The 15,162-nt window shown below is 34.8% G+C and overlaps 2 protein-coding genes across 4 annotated transcripts; one reads left to right on the forward strand and one right to left on the reverse strand.

Annotated features, from left to right (window-relative positions):
* Positions 3,479 to 6,028, forward strand: LOC104780574 (microtubule-associated protein RP/EB family member 1A-like). The gene is made up of 8 exons (XM_010505074.1): positions 3,479 to 3,743; positions 4,242 to 4,310; positions 4,406 to 4,492; positions 4,591 to 4,697; positions 4,792 to 4,934; positions 5,014 to 5,060; positions 5,170 to 5,283; positions 5,548 to 6,028. The coding sequence occupies exons 1-8, from the start codon at positions 3,636 to 3,638 to the stop codon at positions 5,761 to 5,763; spliced, it is 891 nt and encodes a 296-aa protein (XP_010503376.1). The 5' UTR covers positions 3,479 to 3,635; the 3' UTR covers positions 5,764 to 6,028.
* On the reverse strand, positions 6,104 to 9,131 carry LOC104780575 (RINT1-like protein MAG2). Of its 3 annotated transcripts, none has more exons than XM_010505075.2 (4): positions 8,777 to 9,131; positions 8,522 to 8,629; positions 8,265 to 8,365; positions 6,104 to 8,173 (listed from the first exon to the last, which is right to left on the reverse strand). In XM_010505075.2, exons 1-4 carry the CDS (start codon positions 9,072 to 9,074, stop codon positions 6,293 to 6,295), a joined length of 2,388 nt encoding a protein of 795 aa, XP_010503377.1. In that variant the 5' UTR covers positions 9,075 to 9,131; the 3' UTR covers positions 6,104 to 6,292. The 3 variants fall into 3 exon arrangements, with proteins under 3 accessions (XP_010503377.1, XP_010503378.1, XP_010503379.1); XM_010505076.1 differs by having other exon boundaries at positions 8,455 to 8,629; positions 8,777 to 9,079; XM_010505077.1 differs by having other exon boundaries at positions 8,455 to 8,643; positions 8,777 to 8,851.

Raw genomic sequence — 15,162 nt, forward strand, 5'->3', positions numbered from 1 at the left:
ATATAAATTATTTGATTGCTTAATACATTGAGTATAATTTACATTAAATTCTATATAAATATAAATTGTAGGTATGATTATTTATATATGGCAGCAAATTAGTCATTTTTGTGTCTTTGAAATGTTGAATAGATATTAACAAAAAATAAGCAAAACATATGTAAAATATGAATAAAACATAAGCAAAACTAGAATATGATGTTTATTTTGTAATTTTTATTGAAAACAACAAATATGTGATTTTTTTTGTTTTAATAGTTTTTTTTTGGATGGAACATTATGCCATGAAATCATATGCTGAATTTTACTTCAAGTCTGCCCTAAAGATAGTTACCCGTTGCCACACATCGAAAGACTTGTAAAGGCCACAGCGGGAAACACATTACTCTCTTTCATAGACGTTTTCTCGGAGTATAATCAAATTTTGATGCATACCGACGACCGTGAAAAAACTGCATTTATCATCGATCAGGGCACGTATTGCTATAAGGTCATGCCCTTTGGTCTAAAAAAGCCGGAGCAACCTATAAACTCCTCGTCAACAAGATGTTCGCCGACCAGCTGGAGAGAACCATGGACGTATATATTGACGACATGCTAGTTAAGTCCACAAACGCGAATGACCATGTCGAGCATTTGCAAAAATGTTTCCAAACCTTGAACCAATACAACATGAAACTGAACCCAGTAAAATGTTCATTCGCCGTAACGTCCGGCAAATTTCTGGGATACATTGTTACCAAAAGAGGCATAGAGGCGAACCCAAAGCAGATTAAGGCTATGAAAATAATATCTATTTGATAAGATCTATTATATTAAATCTAGAATTTTACTTGTGGCATAGAGGCGAACGCAAGTTAAGTTGTGTGACAACAAAAATTAAATTTTGTTTGTTAAATTTATCTGATTTGTTTAGTGTTTAAAATTATATATTGTATTTTGATTGTTAATTCTATGACTTAACCCATAGTATACCACATATTAATTTTAGGACTAAATATGTAACATATGTTTGTCAAAATCATCTTGACCGATAAATTCTACCAAACAACAATATTTCAAACTTTAATTTAATCCAGAAAATTATATTTCTTGAAATTTCAACCCATGCTCTAGCAAGAAATCATATTTCTTGGAATTCTTTCATATTATAGTGACATATTATTGACATGTGCTATAACAAATCAAATTAGAGTATTTATAATTTTTAACTTTTTAATCTATCATATATTTATGATATTCTTAAAGATATCAAATCAAACTAATATAAAATATTTCAAAATAAATTATTTAAAAAGTTAATTATAGTATATAAAATTATAAAATTCAATAAAATAAATATATGACATATTACTAAATCAAATTTTTAGTTGAATAGACATTTTTCTTGCAATATTCATAATTGGTGGCAGATTCCCAGATTCCAATCTCCATAAAGCATTAGATTTAGATGTGCTTGGTAGCTATGCATGGGGTAGAGACGCATGCAATTTGCTGTTGGAATCAGTTAATAATATATCGAAAGAAAAATTGGACAAAAGAATATTTACACTGCATGGGTGTTATTAGATTAAGGTTTTTAATGGATTTGAATTAATATGTGACATTAGTGGATTTTAAACATAGCATAAGACTAACCTAATGTTATGGTTTAGGCTAACGAGATTAAAATGACTCTTCTCAAATAAATCATGTCTTCAAAAATTGGGAAAAGTAAAAAATGTGCATTTTCTAATACAATTTTTTGTTTCAAAATGTCTTTCTCTTTAAAATCATATTAAAATTATTCTAAAAATTTCATATTTATCCAAATACATGTGTAATCTTCTAAATTCATACACAAAGTACTTGTATACGTGTGTATACTCTTATAAATACCTTACAAATACTTTTTTGTCAACCTTACAAATACTTTATAAATATCTTAATAATTTTGTCATGTAAAACTTTATAAAACCTTATACTTGAATTGAGTCTCTAATAATAATTATCATCCAGATGTACCTTATAGACTTTATAAAACTTGATAAAATTTTATAAATTTTTTGAATTTAATGAGGAGTATTTATTAAAATAGAAAGCTAGATAGACATTTTTGATATTAGACACACCAAAAGAGATATTTCAAAAATTTGTTAAAATTTTTTGTCTAAATATTTTCAAATATTATATCTTTCACAAGTTAGAAAGATTTCTGCAAATCCATGTATGATTTCATGCGTTAGAGAATATCTCTTGATATAGTTTCATTGTGAAATCAAAAAACCAATCGGATATTGATGTTTGCACTAGGATCAATCATCAATCATGTTGTATATATATTTTTTTGTCAACTTCTTCACTTTCATCTATTTTTTTTTCAAAATGTCACCACCACATTATAAATTACCATTTTTCAGTTGACAAAAAAATATATACCATTTCTCTAATATTTACCTATATATATAATCTAACAAAACACTGTCATGTGTACATAACAAGGGCAACAATACATACAAAAAAAAACGTTGTAGTTGCATTAGCTTAACTAAAATCAAAATCAATTTTCAATATTAAAATTAGATTAATGTAAAATTATATCACGACCACGACAACATTGTCCAAATAAATTTCAATGTAATGTTGTAAACAAAACTGTGATAAAAATAAAAAATCTATTTAAATGATGAATTATAAAATTTAATTTCAACAATGTTAACTAGAAAAAAAGATGGTTGCTACTTTGGTTTAGTGATTTAAAACCATGACACCATTAATATCAAGGGTTGAGTACTTGTTAACTAGAAAAAAAGATGGTTGCTACATATTACATATAATTCAAATGTAGATATGTGCAACAAATCAAAGATTATTAATTTTTTTTTTGTTTGAAATTTTTGAATCTTGCACTACTAAACTATCGTTATATCGCATGTTACTATAGTTTTGATTTGTCACTTAGAGTTTTACCAATTTGAAGATTTATGAAACTGAAATTTCATTATTTGACAACTTAGGAAATTATGGCTCAACATTTATGTCTTATGAATTTGTTTTGGATTCACTGTTATCAAAATTTGTAGGTCCTTTTGAACTAGCAAACTTCATGTTATTTTTTTCAACCAAAAATTCTATTGTTATTTTTTTAAAAATCTATCTCAAACCTCATAATCTTTGTTTTATATTAAAAAAAAGAGTAGTATTAGATCGTAAACAGAAATCGTTTACGGGTTTAAAAATCATTACAAAATCATTCAAAAATCCTCAAAATTATCTATCAATTTTTTTTTCTCATATATGAATATTTTGTTTTTCCTACAAAAGAAATTCACAAATCAAAATTCACAACCACACACATCAAAATACAAAAATTAAAAATTAAAAATTAAAAATTAAAAATTAAAAAATTAAAAAAAAATTGGCCAACTTTACAGTTGCCGCTGCCAGCCGTTTCCTCCTCTCTTCCTCCTTTTTCACTTTTCAGTTCTCTCTCTCTCTCTCTCTCTCTCTCTCTCTCTCTCTCTCTCTCTCTCTCAAATCCTTTCAAAAATCGAAACAGATCCAAAATCAAAATAACAATAACCTCAGTTCTCGATTTTTCATCAATACCCGATTCTTCTTCTATCGCCGTCGTTTCCAAAGAAAACAAACTCAAAATGGCGACGAACATTGGAATGATGGATAGTGCTTACTTCGTCGGAAGAAACGAGATTCTCACTTGGATTAATGATCGTCTTCACCTCAATCTCTCTCGCGTCGAAGAGGTATCTACTTCTCTCTCTCTCTCTCTCTCTTGTTGTTGGATTTGTGTGTTGTTGTGTACGTATCTGCATCTGCTGCATGTGTGGCTTTCTCTTAATTCGTATATGGTAGTGTAGTGTTGATTTGGTTCGTTTGCTGTGATAATTGGGGATTTAGGGTTTTTCTGGGACTTGGACAAGAAAATGCAGATTTTGGGTTTTGAATTTGTTTCAATTGGATGAGGATGATAGTGAGATTTGGGGCTAATTTAGTTGTTATGAGAGTGAGATGATGCTTTGATAAGAGTAGACACAGAGCTTTAGGATTTGGCATTGTACAACTGTATTCTTGTTTTGAGTGTTATAAAGTTGCAATGCCATATAGATTCACTCTTGTTTGCTTGATTGGATCTACAAGAGTCCTACTAGTTTTGTATTGAACTAACTGTTCTTGAATGAAACTTCGTGTCACTACTGTTGTCTTTTTTAATCTAAGTAAAATTTTCTGGGTTTTTTGTTTAGGCTGCATCTGGTGCTGTGCAATGTCAGATGCTTGATATGACCTTTCCAGGAGTTGTGCCAATGCACAAGGTGGATTTTTTTTTTAACTTTCTTTATATTTGTAAATCTTGTGGTTAATTTTGCTTCTTGGCTGCTTAATATCATGTTACATTCTCCTCTGCAAGGTTAACTTTGATGCAAAAAACGAGTATGACATGATACAAAACTACAAGGTCTTGCAAGATGTGTTCAACAAGCTGAAAATCACAAAGGTAAATCAAATCGATTATCTCTTTTGCCTTCCTGGAGTACTTGTGTATGTGTATATTTTTACTCACCTTGTTTTTGTCTTACTGAGAAAATACCTCAGCCATTGGAAATTAACAGGCTTGTCAAAGGTCGACCGTTGGATAATTTGGAGTTCCTGCAATGGCTGAAGCGTTTCTGTGATTCCATTAATGGTGGCATTATGAATGAGTATGGGGTTTCATCTTTCAGAACATTTTTGGATTTGTTACCCTTCCATTGTTTCCCAAACGATTAAGCTCTTAAAACTGATGGTCTCTTATAGGAACTATAATCCGGTCGAACGAAGATCAAGAGGTGGTAAAGAGAGGAGTGTGAAGGGAGTTAACAAGATTCCAAAGTCACTGCAAACTAACAATAATCATCCTCCATCCAATTCCAGTTCGGTTGGTCTTACCAAAGCCTCAGGTCTACCTCTTAAACAGCTGGTTATACTATTTAAACAATAATGTATCATTCTAAACATCGTTGGGATCATAATTCTCAGGTCCCAAGGTAGCAAAAGCAGCCGAAGTGCAGGCTTTGTCAAAGGAGGTATACTATTTCTTAGTATAAGTTTTCTACTTAGTTTTTGCCTATCCTCTAATGGATGAAACCTCCATCATATGTCATATATAACCCTTTTTCATCTTCTACAATACAGCTTGCGGATCTCAAGATCTCTACTGATCTCTTGGAAAAAGAAAGAGACTTTTACTTCTCCAAGCTCCGGGATGTAGAGATACTCTGCCAAACTCCTGAACTAGATGATCTTCCGGTAAGCGTTTCCGTCCTGTTCCTTTTTTTTTTTAACTTTTTTTCAGTCTATCTTGCATAGTGTATGTGTCATATATTTTTTTTGGTCAAAGTATGTATCATATTTTTATTAGAATCAAGAGGAAAATAAAGAGCTCTTAACAATAAACTCCTCATTGCACAACCAGATTTATCAGCGAGCACATTTAATGCTTCCCGTCATATACACCCAACATTTGTGAAGATCATTGTGTTTGACTCTGATTTATGCTTCCCTGGAATGCAGATAGTGGTAGCAGTGAAGAAGATACTGTATGCAACCGATGCAAATGAATCTGTACTAGAAGACGCTCAGGAGTACTTAAACCAGTCCCTAGGAGTTGAAGCTGCAGCTGAAGCTGAAGAGGAAGGAAACAGAGAACAAGAAGAAGAAGAAGAAGAAGAAGAAGAAGAAGAAGAAGAAGAAGAAGAAGAAGAAGAAGAAGAAAAGACTCAAGCCTAAGCTCTGACTATTAACAATCCTAAGTAGAAGAAATTTCTGGATCGAATTGTTCCAGAGTGACGGACAATGGCGGGCCATATAGCCGTCTCTTCAAAGTTTCCTTTGTTAAAGTCTTAAATGGGAACTTACTGAAACTTGAAGATGAATGAGCTTCTATTAGAAAGCTTAGTTTGAGAACAATGAGACTCAGTTGCGTAATCAAGAGGCTTTTTCTTGTTTTAAAACAAATTACTTTGTTTCAAAGTGAGAAGCTTAAAAGTGTCGAGCCGTGCATTCTTTTCTTTTGTTTCTTTAATAAATTATCAAGTCATTAAGGTAAAGAAGGTCAAACCGAGACGAATCAACCAAGGCTAGTTAGTACAATTGAAATTAAAAGATCCAAGTTATACTTTAATCCACAAATAAATGAAATGATTCCCACCTATCCGTATTTGTGGGCGTCTATTCAAAACATATGAATGTACCTTTCCTTCCTAGTCTGACTCTCCGAGGACATCAGTGAGATATTGATTTGCTGAAAGAGGTCTAACTAAGAGAACACTCTACTCTTAGCTACCTTCTTTGCTTCGGCTTCACTCAAATACCGAACTCCGTTTTCGCGTAACCACTTAGCGCCTCTACTCAGACCGTCCTTCACTTGCTTCTCTTCCATCTTCAAAACCGTAAGCCCCTCGCTTAGTTTAGGAAAGAAACCTTCAGGTCTAACGCACCATGCCCTGAAAACCCCATATAGAACCTCCATGTCTCCTTTAAACCTCTCGACTCCATCATTGGAAAACTTCACATTCGCCATCAAGATGCTGTTGAAGAACAACCTGTCTATCTCTGAGGCTAGACTCCTCCACATAGCTGTAAAGTCTTCTTTGTTTAGATTTTCTTCTATTATAGACGTTTTCCCTTGCAAGTAGTCCAGAGCCCCAACTAGTGTCCTTGACACCGTCCATTCTTTGTCTTTCTTCTCCTGCCATTGCTTTCTGTTTTTGATATAGTCTCGAGTTCGTGCATCAAAACCCCTCAAGACTACCACAGACAACTTGTTTATCCACTCTAATCGGAACTTCTCCAACTTCTCAAATTCGTCTCCGAAAATACCTTCAGATGGTTCTGTAAAGTTCTCCAGTCCTGGAATTTCCTGTGGATCGTGCTGTCCAGTTCCCATTTCAAGGAAAAAAACATCCTCACTCCATTCTTCTAAGACAGATTCAATATAGTGACCAGCATTTATAGAGTTTGAGACCTTAACTAGATCATTATTCTCGGTTAATGCAGTTAGTCCTTCGGCTTCTTGGCACCTGAGAAGGACGCAATCCAAGAACTTCTGAATTGTTGGTGCGGCTGCCAGTCTCAGGAACCTTGCCCTCAAGTAAATGGCCGGCACTGATTTGGAACGTTCAATAATTGATGACAAGTGCTGCAGAAAGATGCTAGATATAATTGGTGGTCTGTAAACGTTGGAAGTGGAGATGAGTTCGTCTTGGACCTTCACAGTCCAATTTCTGTCGTAATCAATCTCGGCCTTGAATTTGACGAGCCTCTCATCTAGCTCTATCTCTGCCCATAAATCCAGCCAATCAGGTCTGTCACAGAAGACTGAGAGAGACGAAATTCTCAAAAGATTCCCATCTTCTTGAAGCGAAAGAATTCCTGATTGTGATACCAGAGACTGGACTCGCTTATCAAAAGAGATCATCAGGTCAATGAGATGGAGCCATGAAACCTTGGCCTCAGAACGAAGATCAGATTCAGTTGCTTCGCTTAGCTGACCAACATATATAGGGAATATCTCTTTCACCAAGTACAAAGACAATGAGCTAACCATAGCCGAAACCCACTCTTCTCGGCAACTGTACCCAGCTAATTTTGCTTCGTCAACGAGCGGTTGTAACAACTCATCCATAGAATCGACATAGTCCTTTGTGATTTTAAACACAAGTTCAAAAATGAACTCAGGCTTTTCACTCCACTTTGTAAAATGTCGCTGCGATGCAACTGTCAGAGGGTTGACCAGCTCTTCAATAGCCCAGAGTGGCTGGTGGAAAAGAACATTTTCTCCCTTATGGCTCCCAAGCTGCCGCGACTTTCTTTGCAACTGCAACCCCTGCAGGCTGCAGAGGGCATGAAAATTTCCACAGTATTGACTTTTGAGACTCCCTTCCATGGTGAAAAGCGGATTATGGACATCTTCTGACTTCGAAGCTGAAGTTAGTGTAGAAATCTGAGGTGGCCATCCAAGAGACGAAAGCAAGGCTCTGTAATCAGAAATTGCTTGAGGTCTCATCATGGCTAAAGCTCTATCTACTCGGTGATCAACAGCAGAAACAAGACGTGCCCACCGAGGGTGTCTCCTTGCCACTGAACTCAATATCTCTTCAGTAGTTTTAAGCGTTTTGATAGCATGTAGACGCACTTCCTGAAATCAGTAAAAATTCCAGAACATTTGAGACACACATACGGTCTAAAGTTTGATACATAATACTCAAGCTAAAAGACAGTGTGCTTACTTCAAAGCCACTTGACCGAGATGTTCTCAAGTTTTTATTCATAGAAGACATCACAGCATCCTCAATATCACCCACTAGAGTGTCAAGTTTTAGTGCAGTCTCTGAAACATAAAGAACCATCTTGAAACGTTGAACGTAACTAAAAACTAATCTTGATAAATCCATTGAAAAAACACCAAATCACACAAACCTATAGCTATTGTTTCTTTCTCAGAAACTATCTGACGCCTTAACACCAAAAGGCAAAGCCAACGTACCAACATAAGCCCGAACAGACTCAACTTGTGCTACTTCTTTTGCTAATGATGGAAGCTCCTCCCCAGCTACATGCTCCGTCGTCGTCTCCTCCTCCTCATTTCCGCCATCTAAATGAATTAAACTGACAACAATTCTCAACATTGCGAAAAATCAACCACCACCAGAGATCAAATATTCATATTTGACTTCAACATTTCACGATCATAATCTGCATTCCGCTGTTTCTACTAGATGATGAAATCAATCAAACGAACCTGACGGGGAACGCGGAACGCAGGTAGAAGAAGAAGAGAGATGAGCCAATTTGGCATTAACCTCGACAAATAGACCACCGACGCGATCCGAAAACGAAGCGTAAGAAGCGAGACCTGACTCTAGCTGGCGATTTAATCCGGCTAATCTCTGATCCAATTCGGAAATCTCGGTCCGTAACTCGGAAACCAGACCCGGAGAATGAGAGAGATCTCCGGCATCTCTGAACCTGTCATCGAGGAAGCTGAAGACCGAAGCGGAGAAGCTCGAGACCTGAGGAAGTGGTTTGATCGCGTCCATTCGCGGTTCGCCGTTGGCTTCAATTTCATCAAAGAACAATGAGATGAAGAAGAAGGATACTGAGTCATTGACTCGGAGTGTTAACGAGTTCCGAGTTTTTTTTGTAACGCGGATAATGGGCCTTATTTTAGCCCATAAAGAGACATAACTGGTTTCAATTTTCAAATAAATTGTTTATTCATTGGATCAAGCCACTTCATATCAAAAACTTAAATTCATATCAAAAACTTAAAACGTTAAATGCTCTTGTAACTTGTAAGACGTCGAGGGTCGTCTACTTCATTAATTGCTCTTGTCAAACTGCTGCTACATCACGGCCACAACATGTAGCACCCGCCAAAAACATTTTTTTCTAAGGTTTCTTGCTAAGTCCTAAAATTCAGAGAATCTGATCCAGCAGCTACAAAGAAAAACCTGGTCACACCGGACTTCGGATATGTATTATTTCTATACATAAGTACCGTCTTATACTACTTCTAGCAAATGAGATCATTCTAGCAAAGGAGATCATAGACATGAAAGGATGAACCGTTTTGATAAATTTATGATGAATATAATAAATAAATAGAAAGAAATTTTATACTCGTAAAAAGATTGAGATACTGAATAAAATAGAGACGAGAGAGAGAAATTTTTATTTCTTCTATAATTGAAGTTTGTAATGTATTCGTATTGGTGTGTTACAATGAACGATTCATTGTTCTATTTATAGAGGTAAAAAGAGAAGTTATTGCGTTCTATTTATAGAGGTAAAAAGAGAAGTTACAGCGTTTGCACAGTGACGATGGGCTCCACATAAGTTACGTAATATTTTTCACATGTATGCATCCTTTTGTGATTTTTGTTTTCTCCTTCTTTTGTTGACTTTCGTAACACTCCCCCTTGGAGACCAGTGTCACTATTATCCATTGCGTAATATCTTCTGTTGCCTCGTTAAAAACCTTTATTGGAAAATCCAATGGAAAAAACATTAGTAAGGTAAAAAGAGTACAACCTCGCAAGCTCCCCCTCGACTGATCAGGATCGCATCTTACAAGTCTTGTTGACGACGCATTCCAATGTTATGGACATGTTTCCTGAACATAGTCGTGGATAATGATTTTGTGAAGAGATCTGCAGAATTTTCGAATGATCGAACATATCTTACTTCAATGTCTTTATTCTTCACGAGTTCTTGGGTGTATGAAAAGAACTTTGGAAGGGTATGTTTGGGTCTATCACCTTTGATATACCCTTCCTTTGTTTGAGCAACACATGCAACATTGTCTTCATATAAGATAGTTGGCTCTGTATTCTGATGAATTCTGCTACTTGATTTAATGTGTCGACTTATCGATCTTAGCCACACACATTCTATACTTGCTTCATGAAAGGATGAACTGTTTTGATAAATTGTAATTTGTTATAAATAAGTGATTAATTGATTTTATGATGAATATAATAAATAAATAGAAAAAAATTTTATACTCGCAAAAGGATAGAGATACTGAGTAAAATAGAGACAAGAGAGAGAGATTTCTACTTCTTATATAATTGAAGTTTGTAATGTATTTGTATTGGTGTATTACAATGAACGATTCATCGTTCTATTTATAGAGGTAAAAAGAGAAGTTACAGTGTTTGCACAGTGACGATGGGCTCCACAGAAGTTACGTAATATTTTTCACATGTACACATCCTTTTGTGACTTTTGTTTTCTCCTTCTTTTGTTGACTTTCGTAACACTCCCCCTTGGAGACCAGTGTCACTATTATCCCTTGCGTAATATCTTATGTTGCCTCGTTAAAAACCTTTATTGGAAAATCCAATGGAAAAAACATTAGTAAGGTCAAAAGAGTACAACCTCGCAAGCTCCCCCTCGACTGATCAGGATCGCATCTTACAAGTCTTGTTGACGACGCATTCCAATGTTATGGACATGTTTCCTGAACATAGTCGTGGATAATGATTTTGTGAAGAGATCTGCAGAATTTTCGGATGATCGAACATATCTTACTTTAATGTCTTTATTCTTCACGAGTTCTTGGGTGTATGAAAAGAACTTTGGAGGGGTATGTTTGGGTCTATCACCTTTGATATACCCTTCCTTTGTTTGAGCAACACATGCAACATTGTCTTCATATAAGATAGTTGGCTCTGTATTCTGATGAATTCTGCTACTTGATTTAATGTGTCGACTTATCGATCTTAGCCACACACATTCTATACTTGCTTCATGAAGTGAGATAATTTTAGCATGATTCGAAGAAGTAGCTACGAGTGTCTACTTTTGAGAACGCCATGATATAGCGGTGCCTCGAATCGTGAACACTTATCCTGTTTGTGAACGAGTTTTGTGTGGATTTGATAGATATCCTGCATCTGCAAAACCAATCATTTGACAATTTAAATTATTAGGATAAAATAATCCTAAATCAATAGTCCCTTGAAGATAACGAAAGACATGTTTAATCCCATTCCAATGTCTTCGTGTAGGAGACGAACTAAATCTAGCCAAAAGATTAATTGAAAATGAGATATCAGGTCGAGTGCAATTTGAAAGATACAGTATGCTGTAACAACATCCATGAGACGCATCTATAGATTTTCGCCAGCTGCTAGACTCATTAGAAATCTAAACGTTATTGCATCCATAGCGGGGGAATATGTCTCCTCATAATCAATCCCAAGTCTTTGAGAAAATCCTTGAGCTACAAGACGAGCCTTATATCTCGTAATTTCATTTTTTTCATTTCGTTTTATAACGAATACCCACTTGTATCCAACTGGTCTCACATTTTAGGCATGAGTGCAATAGGTCCAAATACATTTCGTTTATTAAGCGAGTCAAGTTCGACTTGTATTGCATCTTTCCATTTTGTCTAGTCATGTCTCTTTTGACATTCATATACAGACTTTGATTTTGGATCCTCACTTTCCTCATCTATTTCCCTTGAAACAAGCTAAGAGAAAGTGTCATCAACATCATTGATTTTATTTGGATTTCATATCTTTCCACTATGGATATAGTTGATAGAAATCTCATGATTTTCTTCAGGCTCATGATGCTCAATACTTTCATTAGACTCATGATTTTTTTCTTCCAAAATGTTTTCTGCTATTTTGGGCATATCATGCTTTTCAGCTTCCTTTCATTTTCTAGGATTTTTTTATCCTTAGAACCAACTGGCCTACCACGCTTCAAGCGTGTTCTAGACTCTCGTGTATCATCTGCTTTTCCACGTTCTTGTGGTATTTCAATTATAACAGGAATATTTTCAGCTGGTATATATAATTTAGTTACCGTTTTGGTATCAACAAATGCATCAGGAAATTGATTTGCAATAATCTGCATATGCATGATTCGTCGAACTTCTATTTCAGACTACTTTGTAGGAGGATCAATGTGTAGCAAAGATGGCACACACCATTTGATATCTTTTCCTACTTGTTTATTTTCTCCACTAGAACCAGGAAAACTTTCTCATCAAAATGACAATCGGCAAAACGTGCCGTAAAGACATGACCAGTTTGTGGTTCTAGGTATCTTATAATTGATGGAGAATCACAACCAATATATATACCCAACCTTCTTTGTGGTCCCATCTTTGTACGTTGTGGAGGTGCTATAGGCACATATATCGCACAACCAAGAATCCTTAGATGGGCTATATTTGGTTCTCGACCAAATGCTAACTGCAAAGGGGAATACTTATGATATGCACTTGGTCTTATCCGAAAAATCACTTTTGCATGTAAGATGGCATGTCCCCATACAGAGGTTGGAAGTTTTGATCTCATGATCAATGGTCTTGCAATCAATTGCAGACGTTTAATTAATGATTCCGTCAAACCGTTTTGTGTATGAACATGAGCTACATGATGTTCAACTTCAATTCCTATTACCATGCAATAATCATTAAATTTTTGGGATGTGAATTCACCAGCGTTGTCCAGTCTAAGTCTCTTAATAGGATAATCAGAGAACTGAGCTCTTAATTTGATAATCTAAGTTAGAAATCTCGCAAAAGCCAAATTTCGAGATGACAATAGACAAACATGTGACCATCTGCTATATGCATCAATCAACACCATATAATAGTGGAATGGTCCACATATACCACCTTGAATTCGTTCAAGGAACTTTGGTGATTCTTTATCAATTTTGGTTGGCGATAGTCTTATGATCAATTTTCCAAGAGAACACGCTTCACATGTCATTTTATTCCCCCGATATATCTCATTAATTTTCAGTGAATGACCATGTGAGCTCTCTATAACTTTTCGCATCATTGTAGAGTCTGGGTGACCAAGGCGATCATGCCACAATGTGAAATCTTCTGGATTTCTTTTGATCACAAGATGTGAATCTATTGCATCTATATAAGTATGATGCAAACCAAAAGGAAGGTATGGAAATTTTTCGAACACATGCCTTTTTCCAGATTTATTAGAAGTTATATACATACACTTCATTCCATTTTCAGTGGTAGACTGAGTCTCAGTACCTTCTTATACTACTTCTAGCAAAGGAGATTATAGACATAAAAGGATGAACCGTTTTGATAAATTGTAATTTGTTATAAATAAGTGTTTGATTTTATGATGAATATAATAAATATAGAGAAAGAAATTTTATACCAGCAAAAACATTGAGATATTGAGTAAAATAGAGATGAGAGAGAGAAAGATTTTTACTTCTTATATAATTGAAGTTTGTAATGCATTTGTATTGGTGTGTTACAATGAACGATTCATCTTTCTATTTATATAGGTAAAAAGAGAAGTTACAGTAATTGTACAATAACGATAGGTTCTACAGAAGTTATATAATATTTTTGACATGTACGCATTCGACTTTTGTGTTCTCCATCTTTTGACTTTCGTAACATAATAATAATTATTATAAAACAATCAGCCCATCAACATCAACATGTTGTCAAACGGCAATGACCGTTTCATTGACACACGGATAGCTCGAAAATACTGAGTTGTCAACGGCGTAAAACACGAGTACGTGCGATACAAAAAAGAGTAAGGAGGAAAGATCGACTCATCCAAGGTGTTAATCGTTGCTTGTCCCGCCTAGGCCTAGCTCACGTTAAACATATTGTCCAATAAAATCGTGTGTGTGTTTTTGTCGATATGACGTTTGTCGTTAGTTTTAAGAATCTTCCCATAAGCCCTTACGCCAAGAATCCGCAATATGAAAAAGGGTAACTGTTTTTTCTCTTTTGAAAAACAGAGAATACATATTTTTATTCAAATGTTTTCTATGGAGAATATTCTCTCCACTAAGTCTAAAAGGGAAAAACTTATGTAGTCCATATTTGGGAGACTTTATGAAGATTCTCCAGCTAACTGCAAAGAGTTCCCGTACAATTATCACCATATATATCATGCTAAGTTGCTAACCACTTAATTTTCCAGGTACTTTAATTTAATATTAATCTAGGGTAACCAAAAACACTTTGTGTTTCTCTTTGAATCTTTGATAAATCAAGAAATTGCAGTTGTACAAATGCTACACTTCTTAACTCATATTTTTGGGTCTAGTTATACATTTATTCTTAACTAACTAGCTAGTCTCCTTATGTGTAAAGTACATCGATAGAAAACTAAAATGCCATTGCTCCGGCAAGCTTAGGATTAGTATTTGCAATTTTGCATGCATGAGTGTGTCGTACACGCGTACCTATGTATTAATATGCTTAAACAAATAATGAATCTTGTGTGTTTATTTTATTTTATATATATATGAAAGTGTGTAGTATTAGCCATTGGGTCTAGTACATTTTTGTATATATATATATATATATATATATATAAATATCTTATATGATAAATATTTTTCGTCTGAATCAAATACAAAATTGCTGTTGACAAAAAAAAAAATCAAATACAAAATTGCATAGAAGCGAATAATTCAGACAGAAACCATATGGCAAAGAGATCTTCATAATCTTTCTTGGAATTCTGTTGTACTGAAATCTAATATAAAGTTATATCACTATTTTAAAGACTACCTCAACTTGGGTTTCTCAAAACTTCCAAAATATTTTTATATGTTACTTTCCTGCTCGTTTAGATATGATTTAAAGATGTCGAT

This window comes from Camelina sativa, chromosome 4 (genome assembly GCF_000633955.1).
Source record: "Camelina sativa cultivar DH55 chromosome 4, Cs, whole genome shotgun sequence".
In the NCBI taxonomy this organism is placed as follows: domain Eukaryota; kingdom Viridiplantae; phylum Streptophyta; class Magnoliopsida; order Brassicales; family Brassicaceae; genus Camelina; species Camelina sativa.